Raw genomic sequence first — 13134 nt, forward strand, 5'->3', positions numbered from 1 at the left:
TTAGATACACAGGATCAGGAGAACTGACACATACCTCCCAACATTTTAAAGCTAGGGATCGGGACACTTAGGTCACATCCCTAACCACTCTCCTCAGCCCCGCCCTGCACCCTCTCCTACACTGCGCCCTGAGGCTGGAGCCTCTCTCACGTCGGCCCCGCCCTGTTCCCCCTCCTACACTGCGCCCTGAGGCTGGAGCCTCTCTTGCCTCTGCCTCAGCCCTGCCTTGCCCCCTCCTACACTGTGCCCCCTCCTACACTGCGCCCTGAGGCTGGAGCCTCTCTTGCCTCTGCCTCAGCCCTGCCTTGCCCCCTCCTACACTGTGCCCCCTCCTACACTGCGCCCTGAGGCTGGAGCCTCTCTTGCCTCTGCCCCACCCTGCGCCCCCTCCTACACTGCACCCTGACATGTATGGCGGCTGTACTATTAACCTCTAAATTCAGCAGAGTACAACTTGCTAGCAATGCATCTGTACAGCACTGGGGTTCCCAAGCTGTGCGCCTCCTAGTGGTCGCATGCAATCACTACAGATGCACAGACTGGCGATAATGGTATACTACATGCCCAGGACCATTAATGACATATGGTATATAGCAGTGATGGCTAACCTTGGCACTCCAGCTGTGGTGGAACTACAAGTCCCATGAGGCATTGCAATACTCTGACAGCTCTAAGCATAACTCCACTACGACCACCACTGATGCTCAATCTTTATTTCAGCTCTGGCATAAGTACTCTGCCCAATGCTTCTCCTCTGATAACCTGCTCATTACCCAACTCACCACTGTACATCGCTCTGTGCGGTACTGACAACATGCCCCTGATTAGCTCTAGTGTGCGCCAACACTTAGACATTTGGCTAATTGACCAACTGCTGCCGGTTACCGTATTTTTCAGACTATAAGACGGACATTTTCTCCCCCAAAAATGGGGAGAAAAAGTTACTGCGTCTTATAGTCCAAATGTAACAATTTACCTGTCCGGGCGGGCACTGTGTCAGCAGCTGAACAGCTATCCGGCGGTGTTCCAGCATAGCAGCAGCTGCTGCAATGATCTGTATGCCGGTGTCCATTGTCCATCTTATTAGCACCTACTGCCATGCCTCCCGGGGAGTTATCACGGATCACGCTGCTGCTATGCCACCCATGGAGTTGTACACGCTGATCCCACTGCTGCTGCTCGGGGGACAAGACAATGGACACCGGCATACAGATCATTGCAGCAGCTGCTGCTATGCTGGAACACCGCCGGATAACTCTGCTGCCACGAACCTCATCCTTATGGGTGAGCTCTCAGTTTAATAGTAATGGTTAATTAGTGTATCTATGTTGGGGGCGGGGGGAGGTGACAGGGGTTTGTGTAGTGTAGTGTAGTGTAGCTGGGTGGGGGGTACATCAGTGGTTAGTGAAGTATAGTGTAACTGGGGGTGAGGTATCAGTTGTTAGTGTAGTTGGTGGGGGCAGAAGTCGTTAGTGTAGCTGGCCAGTATAACTTAGATAGAAACATCTTAGGGGGAGGTTAAAGGTCTATAGGAGACTCCTGGACCATGGATGCACCAAGATTTAGTATTTATTTTTTCCTGGTTTTTGCCCTCTATATCTAGGTGCGTCTTATAGTCCGGAGCGTCTTATAGTCCGCAAAATACGGTAATGTACTGCATTCTGAATCTACTTGGATGTTTGCTTAGTTCATCCCCCACAAATCCCCAATATAATTGCATTGAAATTTGCATATTTGTTCGTATTTACTCATCACTAGGGATGGTCAATGAGATGCAAATATATTCAGCTTGAAACTGGACCAATGGAATCCCGCCGAGATAGAATTTCATTGGTCCATCTTCAAGCGGCATACATTTACTGACATTTGCATAATCCCGCCTCTGCTCAGAATTATTTGCATGCCATTGACATGCCTAGTCATCACCACACATCACGTGATTTAAACCTTACATCTCATCGGCTTACTCTTCTTATTTGTCACGGGAAATCTTATACTGGAAATTGAACCGCCTGAAATCAAAGAATTTCTTGAAGGGGACTGGGGCGTAAGTGATGTCCGTCATTTTGAAGCCAATGTTTAGGTATAACCTCACAGCGGGCATTTGGAAGATGGAGGTGTATAGAAACACGCCGTCACAGCCCTGCTTTCGGGCAAAATCTATGACTACGCGGCACAAGGCCTTGGCGATCCCCTTCCCTCTGTGTTTGACAGGAACAGAGAGTCTCCTGAGCTCCAAATAATTACCACTAATGGGGGGTGACAGAGGAGCTGTACACACTATGCCCGCAACCTCCCCATCAGACTCCGCCACCCAGAAGCAGTGGTTGTCCTGCTCCAAGTAGTATTTCCGAATATCCAGGAAGTCAGTGGCCAGGCCTTCAGAGATGTAGCTTATGTAGATGTACCTAACCAAGAGCCACAGAGCTGCCACCCCACTGAGCACTACCACCATGGAGAAGATGAAGGATCCAGAGACTTTAAGGGAAACCACAAATACAGCCAACAGCAGAAGCCACACATGAGGAAGAGAGAGAGCATGGCGGAAGGTCTTTCCAGAATGTTCATCTGTTCCTCCTGCAAACAGGTCTCGCGCCACCTTATAATCTGAGTCCTTGTAGAGGCGGATGTGGAAATTAGACATCCTCTGGTCCTGGAAGCACACATAGAAATAAACCAGTCAGTCTTACAACACGCAATGCCCCAATCTCAGAATACGGCTCTGGGCTGCTTCCACTTATTCAGTATGAATTGCCTCAGGCTGGGTGTAGAACTTTTATTCAACAACACTGCCACCAAAAAAGATAAGTGTCAGTGATCAGTAATGTTCACACACCGATAATCCACCACCAAAACCTCCAACTGGTCCAAACTGACCAGATGGATATTAGAAGAGTCTATCAGAGCGTTGAGAAGACATGGCTCCCCTCCTGCTTCTCTGGCTCCTCAAACTTTCCAGCTCAATCTGGAGGATTCTGGGACCTCATGTGAGACCAGGAGGATTCTTCAAGCAATAACAACCAGATCCAAGAGCCAGAAACTTGGCTAAGCAAAAGGACATGATCAGGGGCGTAGCAATAGGGGTTGCAGAGGTAGCCACCGCATCAGGGCCCTTGGGCCAGAGGGGCCCCAAAGGGCCCTCCCTCAACTACAGTATTAGCTCTCTATTGGTCCTGTGCTCATAATAATAACTTCTATAGATACTTTGAATAGTGGTAATCATTAACAAACTGCTCCCCATCCCCTTCTTGCACCTCTGACACTGTAGTTGCCATTGGCAGGTTTTGGTGCGCCGTATCAATTGTTATCAATTGTTATGTATACAGTGCTTGGTGGGCCCCATTGTAAAACTTGCATCAGGGCCCACAGCTCCTTAGCTACGCCACTGGACATGATATAACCACCTTGTGATGAATCCAAGATCACCAACACAAAGCCACTGGGGAGGACTTCCAAATGTGCAAACCCCCTCAATGCTCGTAAATTCTCCCCTTCTACAAGTGGGAGATATCCCACCCACCTCCTTGCACAGCACCCCTGTATACTCTGAATGCTCATTGGCCAAACAATCTGCCACTCCCCAGCCAGCAAGGTTTGCAAGCCCTTCCCAGTGGCTTCATGCTGGTGATTTTGGATTCACCACAAAGTGGTTCTATCACAGTGATGGCTAACCATGACACTCCAGCTGTGGTGGAACTACAAGTCCCATGAGGCATTGCAATACTCTGACAGCTCTAAGCATAATAATTGGTGGAGGTAGAGGCATGATGGGATTTGTAGTTTTTTCACAGCTGGAGTGCCAAGGTTAGCCATCACTGTTCTATCATGTCCTTTTGCCTGGCTAGTTTCTGGCTCTTGGATCTTGTTGTTATTGCTTGAAGAATCCTCCTGGTCTCACATGAGGTCCCAGAATCCTCCAGATTGAGCTAAAAGATTATGGAGGAGCCAGGGAGGCAGGAGAGGTGCCATATCCTCTCAAGCTGCTGAGAGACTCCTGTATAAGTCCATCCATCTGGTGAGTTTGGACCTGTTGGAGATCTTTGGTGGTGCATACCTCCCAACTTTTTGAGATGAGAAAGAGGGACACTTAAGCCACACCCCTGATCATGCCCCACCACGCCCCTATTCATGCATACCATAAAGATTTCATAGGAAAAATATGTTGTTTTATAATTCAAACCACACTGGTCCTTTCTATCCTGGTGCATTTTCCCTCATATTAACATTTTAAATTTAGTAATATATCAATTTAATAGGATGGGAATAAAGTTTAGAGTCAATCAAACACATTTTAGTAGAGAAATATATATATTTACATAGAAAGAGGGACAAAGTCCTGAAAGAGGGACACATGAGGAGGAAAAAGGGACAGTTGGAAACTATGGTGGTGGATTATTAATGTATGATGTATGATGACTGCGTACAGTTACTTTATCTTATGTGGTAGAAACGCTGTTACTGAATGTGGCCGGATGCTCACTTGCATTGCAAATCCCTATCACTAAGCATATTGCACAGCGATTTCCAATACTTACCACACTATGCACACATTAATTATACATAACAGGGGTGTAATTACTGCTATGTGACTGCACAGTGCGCCTGTAAGTTTATAAACAAATATATGCTCCACCCTCAGTTAAAGGACAACTGAAGTGAGAGGTATATGGAGGCTGCCATATTTAGTTCCTGTTAAACAATACCAGTTTCCTGGCAGCCCTGCTGGTCTATTTGGCTACAGTAGTGTCTAAATAACACCAGGAACAAGTATGCAGCTAATCTTGTCAGATCTGACAATAATGTCGGAAACATCTGATCTGCTGCATGCTTGTTCAGGGGCTATGGCCGAAAGTATTAGAGGCAGAGGATCAGCAGGGCTGCCAGGCAACTGGTATTGCTTATAAGGAAATAAATATGTCAACCTCCATAGCCCTCTTCCTACAGTCGTCCTTTAAAGTGAACCTCCAGACTAAAGATCTACTCAGCAGCACTGAAAAGGCGTGGTGTTTGTTTAACAGTTCAGATCAGATCTTTGTTTTTCTTACCCAAGCCTCATTTTTAGCTGCACAGAAGAAAACTGCCCGAAAATTTTTCTGTGATGCTGTGCAAAGCATGATGGGATTCCTGATGTTGTTCTCCTTCTGCTGTTGTGGTGCAAATTTTTTTTTTTTTTTTTTTTTTTTTTTTAGAAATTGAGATTTGAAGCCTAGCGCACAGCTGGGAGGGGTGATCAGGACACAGGACAGCTGGAACTGTGTCTCATGCTCCCTGTCACTTCCTATCAGCCAAAAAGATGGCTGCCCTCATGAAATCATAAACATTTGCCTGTTCTTTTAAAACAGGGTGGGTACGAGATTATATTACCTATTTTAATTAATATAACTAATGTAACTTAATGACAGTATGTTTGTTTATGGGTCAATAGTATATTAATTTTGTACAGTATTTAGCCCCTGTAAAGCTCTGCATGCCTCTGTTGGCTTACATTTCAGTTTGCAGCCTGGAGCGCTGTCACTTGTTTGATGTCTACTTGAAGAAATGTGTATACCATTTATGATTAGCAGCACTAGTGTTGGGCGAACACCTGGATGTTCGGGTTCGGGTCCGTTCGGCCGAACATGGGCCAGATGTTCGGCATGTTCGGGCCGAACTCCCCCGAACATGCCGCTTTTGGGGGCCCTATGGGGTCGCAGGCATAAGGGGGGAGCATGCCCCGATCGCGGGGGGGGGGGGGGTCGGAAATTCCCCCCACCCCCTCCGCTAGCGCTCCCCCCTCTGCCTGCTTCCCCATAAAAAAAGTTTGATGAAAGTTAAATAGTACCGGTGGCTGGCAGTGGAGTGAGTGAGGAGGAGGAGTCCGACTAGGAGAGTGACGCGTTGAGGCCGGGCAGCGGACGGTTCAGCGGTAGTACCCTTGTGGTACTTCCGCCCTTTCTCTGACCTCACGTCCTCTACGTGATGACGCGTACCCTCGTATGCAGAGGACGTGAGGTCAGAGAAAGGGCGGAAGTACCACAAGGGTACTACCGCTGAACCGTCCGCTGCCCGGCCTCAACGCGTCACTCTCCTAGTCAGACTCCTCCTCCTCACTCACTCCACTGCCTGCCACCGGTACTATTTAACTTTCATCAAACTTTTTTTATGGGGCCCTGTTCGGCGGGCATTTAGTAGTTCGGGCGAACCCGAACTAAAAAGGCCGAACACCATCAGGTGTTCGGCCGAGCTCGAACATCACCCGAACAGGGTGATGTTCTGCAGAACCCGAACAGTGGCGAACACTGTTCGCCCAACACTAAGCAGCACTAGTGTTGGGCGAACACCTGGATGTTCGGGTTCGGGTCCGTTCGCCGAACATGGGCCAGATGTTCGGCATGTTCGGCCCGAACCCCGAACTCCCCCGAACATCCCGCTTTTGGGGGCCCTATGGGGTCGCAGGCATAAGGGGGGAGCATGCCCCGGTCGCGGGGGTGGTCGGAAATTCCCCCCACCCCCTCCGCTAGCGCTCCCCCCTCTGCCCGCTTCCCCATACAAAAATTTTCCGTAAAGTTCAATAGTACCTTCAGTGGCTGGCTGGCACTGTGGTGTGAGTGAATAGGAGGAGTCCGAGTAGGATGCGTTGAGGCCGGGCAGCGGGCGGTTCAGCGGTAGTACCCTTGTGGTACTTCCGCCCTTTCTCTGACCTCACGTCCTCTACGTGATGACGCGTACCCTCGTATGCAGAGGACGTGAGGTCAGAGAAAGGGCGGAAGTACCACAAGGGTACTACCGCTGAACCGTCCGCTGCCCGGCCTCAACGCGTCACTCTCCTAGTCAGACTCCTCCTCCTCACTCACTCCACTGCCTGCCACCGGTACTATTTAACTTTCATCAAACTTTTTTTATGGGGCCCTGTTCGGCGGGCATTTAGTAGTTCGGGCGAACCCGAACTAAAAAGGCCGAACACCATCAGGTGTTCGGCCGAGCTCGAACATCACCCGAACAGGGTGATGTTCTGCAGAACCCGAACAGTGGCGAACACTGTTCGCCCAACACTAAGCAGCACTAGTGTTGGGCGAACACCTGGATGTTCGGGTTCGGGTCCGTTCGCCGAACATGGGCCAGATGTTCGGCATGTTCGGCCCGAACCCCGAACTCCCCCGAACATCCCGCTTTTGGGGGCCCTATGGGGTCGCAGGCATAAGGGGGGAGCATGCCCCGGTCGCGGGGGTGGTCGGAAATTCCCCCCACCCCCTCCGCTAGCGCTTCCCCCTCTGCCCGCTTCCCCATACAAAAATTTTCCGTAAAGTTCAATAGTACCTTCAGTGGCTGGCTGGCACTGTGGTGTGAGTGAATAGGAGGAGTCCGAGTAGGATGCGTTGAGGCCGGGCAGCGGGCGGTTCAGCGGTAGTACCCTTGTGGTACTTCCGCCCTTTCTCTGACCTCACGTCCTCTACGTGATGACGCGTACCCTCGTATGCAGAGGACGTGAGGTCAGAGAAAGGGCGGAAGTACCACAAGGGTACTACCGCTGAACCGCCCGCTGCCCGGCCTCAACGCATCCTACTCGGACTCCTCCTACTCACTCACACCACAGTGCCAGCCAGCCACTGAAGGTACTATTGAACTTTACGGAAAATTTTTGTATGGGGAAGCGGGCAGAGGGGGGAGCGCTAGCGGAGGGGGTGGGGGGAATTTCCGACCCCCCCCCCCCCCCCGCGACCGGGGCATGCTCCCCCCTTATGCCTGCGACCCCATAGGGGGGCAGTATTCGGCCGAACAGGGCCCTGTTCGGCCGAACAGGGGCCCTGTTCGGCCTGTTCGGATGGGCATTGAGCTGTTCGGGCGAACCCGAACTAAAAAGGCCGAACACCATGAGGTGTTTGGCCGAACTCGAACATCACCCGAACAGGGTGATGTTCTGCAGAACCCGAACAGTGGCGAACACTGTTCGCCCAACACTAAGCAGCACTAGGTTAAAAAAAAAATTATGTTTTTATTGTTAGACTAGAAGTAGGTCTTCCCACCCCCGAGGGCCGTCAACGCCATGGGAAAATCTAGTAGGGAATAATTTGTGCACATTTTATTTATACTGAAGCTAATGCCCTCCTTTGCTGTACCTGTTTTGAATGCATGTTGTGTAATTTTGTGCATATTGTGGAGCTCTGCACATCTTTGCAAATAGCTAATTCGGGTACAGCCTCTGTCTGAAAGCACTGCCAATCTCTCCTGCTGTACAAAATTAATGTAAGTATACCATTTGGCTAGCTGCATTCATGTGCTTCAACCTGCATTCACATTTTTAGATTAGGAATTAGTACATAATTTGCATCTGATTTGCACTCAATGCATGTATTTAGCCCCTATGGGGCTCTGCATGCCTCTGTTGGCTTACAATTCAGTTTGCAGCCAACTTGTTTCACTAGTTTGATGTATATTTCAATTAGCGTCGTTCAAAAGTGATTAACACTACCAGCTAGTGTGTAGCAGGTTTCAGAGATTAGTAGTGAGAGCTCAGGTGTTACATTTTGTGTAGAATGAGGCTTCTACAGCTTAAATACATGATCACAAGTATTTCAATACACAGTTTTAGACTATGGGCGGGGCTAGGCTTGTCCAGACCACAAGGAGGCGGGGCTCAGACCAGCCTACCAGAATGCAGCCTAGAGCAGCTACGGTACATGAAGTGGTCATTGTCTCTCAGCTCCTCACCACTTATTTCAAAAGATTTAAAGCCACAAAAAAGATGACATAAATGAAGAAACAAAATATATCTCCAAATTCTGATATAGCCCAAGTTTCAGTACCAGCAGGGTCCCTTCATCAAGGACTACACATAGGATAGAAATGTCTGTCAAGCAAAAAGCCATAGAATTGAGAAGATCTGCTGCTAAAAACATCCACTATCTGGAACCCAAGGAGGACCACTGAAAACATGACTTGCCTTGTGGTGTCGTTGTTGCCGAGTAGTCTTGTGAAATATCTAATACATAAACGGTTGATAGCATGAGCCATAGAGTGTGTGGTGTGAAAGCCATGTGGCTACCCATGAAGTGACACGCCCGAGGCCAGGAGTGGCTGAGGAAGGCATGTGCCAGTAACATCCGCCTACTTACAATGGCCATCAGAGGCTGGGTCCACTTTTTATACCTGAGGACAGAGGCATAACAATAGGGGCTGTAGCACCTGCACCTGCGGGGGGAGGCCCACTCAGGGACATTTTGGGGAGCTGGAGGGGTGAAAGCATGAGGAGAAAGCCATGCTGCACATCGGCGGGGAGGGGGGACGGGCTCTCCCCTCCAGCATTTATATCAGTCTCTGTGCAGTCGGCGGGCAGCGGCAGATACACATACCTTCCTGCGTTCCACCACAGATGTACCTCTCTCTAGTGTCTGACACTACTTCCTGGAAATACAGGAAGTAGTGTTAGACACTGGAGCGAGGAACATCCATGGTAGAACGCAGGAAGGTATGTATATCTGCCGCTGCCCGCCGACTGCACAGAGACTGATATTAATGCTGGAGGGGAGAGCCCCGAGGTGAGGCACTCACATGTCATCAAGTTGTAATCAAGGCACAGAGGTTTTTACCACGGGCTCTCCCCCGTTTGCCAAGCCGGGCTGGGTGATGTTCCTGCGTTCTGGCGTTCTGTATCCAATGAGGTGGAGCGGCGGACTTAAATATCCCAGTGTGGCGTCCAATCCCTATGCTCCTGATGAGTCACGAGGCAGTGACGAAACTAGTCGAGCGGGGAATTGGACGCACTGGGAAGTAAACAGCGGCGATTGGAACGCCAGAACGCAGGAACATCACCCAGCCCGGCTTGGCAAACGGGGGAGAGCCCGTGGTAAAAAAAACTCTGTGCCTTGATTACAACTTGATGACATGTGAGTGCAATATTTAATACAATTTTCAGTGGTTTTAAAACAGTATTATACTATGAGAGGCTCTTGTTTGAGGTACTACTAATCTGGGCAAGTGATTTTGGATGCGGATTGAACGCTAGCAGGACCAGGACCTGAAGTGCTGGGGTAACCTGGAGATGAGCGCTGATTGACCAGTCTGATAGTGGTCACTCTGTATCTGGTGAGTGCGCTTTATATTGGTGATTTCTGGTGGTGGAACTTGAGAAGATTGAAGCAAACGGCAAGGAAATCAAAACTGGGACTGTGTGTGTGTTAATAGGAGATGTGCGCTGGACTTCAATTATAGAATAGTTTGTGCTTCTCATATATACAACATCTAGTAGTATCAGATCATCAAGGGAGAACACTGGCAATCCAGTGCTGGAGACCTGGATGCAGCCGGCGCCACCATAGACTGTAATAGGAATAACCGCTATAGCGGCACACAGGGAGTAACATCGGCGCCGTCAGAAGACAGAGTTGAAGTTACTTATAAACAGGGGCGTTGCTAGGTTCCTAAGAGATCTTTTTGGGCACTTCAGCCATAAAATGAGTGTGGCCATGCACTGGAATGTGGGACCCACATTCCAGTGCATGGCCACACTCATTTTATGGCTGAAGTGCCCAAAAAGATCTCTTAGGAACCTAGCAACGCCCCTGTTTATAAGTAACTTCAACTCTGTCTTCTGACGGCGCCGATGTTACTCCCTGTGTGCCGCTATAGCGGTTATTCCTATTACAGTCTATGGTGGCGCCGGCTGCATCCAGGTCTCATTGTGGGTGTGGCAATGGGTGGAGCCAAATTTACATGAACTTAAAAGCAGTCTAAGTAGGCCTGCCCAATAAAATGTTGGATGAAGCCCCCTCGCCATCAATAAAGACAAACAAACAAAAATGCAGCATATCACCATGTATCCCCTTTGATGTTGGATGTATACAACTGTCTTGTAAGCATACAGGATTCAGTCTGACGAAGGCTCAAAAGCTGAAAGCTTACTGTTATTCATCTCTAAATTAGCCAATAAATGGCATCATCCTGATTCAAAACATCTTGCATAAATACGCAGCGTCACTTAAAGGAAACATCCAAGCTGTACAAAAAAAACAAACTCCACTTACCTGGGGCTTCCTCCAGCCCCTGGCAGTCGTCCTATGCCCTCGCCGCAGCTCCTCTCACTGCCGGTGTCCTCCGCTGAAGAAGCCGACCTCTCCAGGTCGGCAACTGGGTCTGCTTTATGTACGCTCCACAGTGGGGGGGTCATGTGGTGTATGCAACATCATCGGGTCTCTACTGCGCAGTAATAGTAGTAGTTCTGCGCTTGTGCAGTAGAGACCCGATGACGTCGCATTCACCACGTGAACCGCGCCGTGGAGCGCACATGAAGCCGACCCGGAAGCCGACCTGGCGAGGTCGGCTTCTTCAGCACAAGACACCGGGAGTGAGAGGAGCTGCGGCGAGGGCACAGATCGACTGCCAGGGGCTGGAGGAAGCCCCAGGTAAGTGGAGTTTGTTTTTTTTGTCAGCTTGGACCGTCCCTTTAAATACGGTGACCATACGTCCCACTTTACCCGGGACGCATCTTGCCTTCAGGGTCCGCTGTCCCAGGCTGCATGAGGTCCCGAGAAACGTCCCGCTTTTAGCCGCGGGACGTCCCAGCCTCGGGACTCTGGCCACCGTATTATTGAATGAACTGGTAGCGGCGTCTATTAGATGCTGCGCCAGTTAATAGCCTGCAGCCCCGCTCCAGCATCATGTGTACAGAGCATGGAGCAGCAGAGTGTGTACAGAGCATGGAGCTGCAGCGTGTGTACAGAGCATGGAGCGGCAGCGTGTGTACAGAGCATGGAGTGGCAGCATGTGTACAGAGCATGGAGCAGCAGCGTGTGTACAGAGCATGGAGCGGCAGCGTGTGTACAGAGAATGGAGCAGCAGCATGTGTACAGAGCATGCAGCAGCAGTGTGGTTACAAAGCATGGAGCAGAGTGTGTACAATGCATGGAGCAGCAGCGTGTGTACAGAGCATGGAGCAGTAGCGTGTGTACAGAGCATGGAGCAGCAGCCTGTGTACAGAGCATGGAGCAGCAGCGTGTGAACAGAGCATGGAGCAGCAGCATGTGAACAGAGCATGGAGCAGCAGCCTGTGTACAGAGCATGGAGCAGCAGCATGTGTACAGAGCATGGAGCAGCAGTGTGGTTACAAAGCATGGAGCAGAGTGTGTACAATGCATGGAGCAGCAGTGTGTGTACAGAGCATGGAGCAGTAGCGTGTGTACAGAGCATGGAGCAGCAGCGTGTGTACAGAGCATGGAGCAGCAGCGTGTGAACAGAGCATGGAGCAGCAGCATGTGAACAGAGCATGGAGCAGCAGCCTGTGTACAGAGCATGGAGCAGCAGCATGTGTACAGAGCATGGAGTAGCAGGGTGTGTACAGAGCATGGAGCAGCAGCGTGTGTACAGAGCATGGAGCAGCAGGGTGTGTACAGAGCATGGAGCAGCTGCATGTGTACAGAGCATGGAGCAGCAGCGTGTGTACAGAGCATGGAGCAGCAGCGTGTGTACAGAGCATGGAGCAGCAGCGTGTGTACAGAGAATGGAGCAGAGTGTGTACAATGCATGGAGCAGCAGTGTGTGTACAGAGCATGGAGCAGCAGCGTGTGTACAGAGCATGGAGCAGCAGCGTGTGTACAGAGCATGGAGCAGCAGCGTATGAACAGAGCATGGAGCAGCAGCGTGTGAACAGAGCATGGAGCAGCAGCCTGTGTACAGAGCATGGAGCAGCAGCATGTGAACAGAGCATGGAGCAGCAGGGTGTGTACAGAGCATGGAGCAGCATTGTGTGTACAGAGCATGGAGCAGCAGCGTGTGTACAGAGCATGGAGCAGCAGCGTGTGTACAGAGCATGGAGCAGCAGCGTGTGTACAGAGCATGGAGAAGCAGCCTGTGTACAGAGCATGGAGCAGCAGCATGTGTACAGAGCATGGAGCAGCAGCGTGTGAACAGAGCATGGAGCAGCAGCGTGTGAACAGAGCATGGAGCAGCAGCCTGTGTACAGAGCATGGAGCAGCAGCCTGTGTACAGAGCATGGAGCAGCAGGGTGTGTACAGAGCATGGAGCAGCAGAGTGTGTACAGAGCATGGAGCAGCAGCGTGTGTACAGAGCATGGAGCAACAGCGTGTGTACAGATCATGGAGCAGCAGCGTGTGTACAGAGCATGGAGCAGCAGCCTGTGTACAGAGCATGGATCAGCAGCAT

At 50.4% G+C, this 13134-nt stretch overlaps 1 protein-coding gene across 1 annotated transcript in view; it reads right to left on the minus strand.

Annotated features, from left to right (window-relative positions):
• Window positions 1-390: 390 nt before the first annotated feature.
• Window positions 391-13134, minus strand: part of LOC137544814 (probable N-acetyltransferase CML1) — a 46626-nt gene continuing 33882 nt past the window's right edge. Inside the window, exon 2 of the mRNA XM_068265905.1 lies at window positions 391-2653. Within this exon, the coding sequence (XP_068122006.1) occupies window positions 1973-2644 (672 nt within the window). The 5' untranslated portion in view covers window positions 2645-2653 and the 3' untranslated portion in view covers window positions 391-1972. The remainder of the gene's footprint in view (window positions 2654-13134) is intronic.

This window comes from Hyperolius riggenbachi, chromosome 1, assembly GCF_040937935.1.
Source record: "Hyperolius riggenbachi isolate aHypRig1 chromosome 1, aHypRig1.pri, whole genome shotgun sequence".
In the NCBI taxonomy this organism is placed as follows: domain Eukaryota; kingdom Metazoa; phylum Chordata; class Amphibia; order Anura; family Hyperoliidae; genus Hyperolius; species Hyperolius riggenbachi.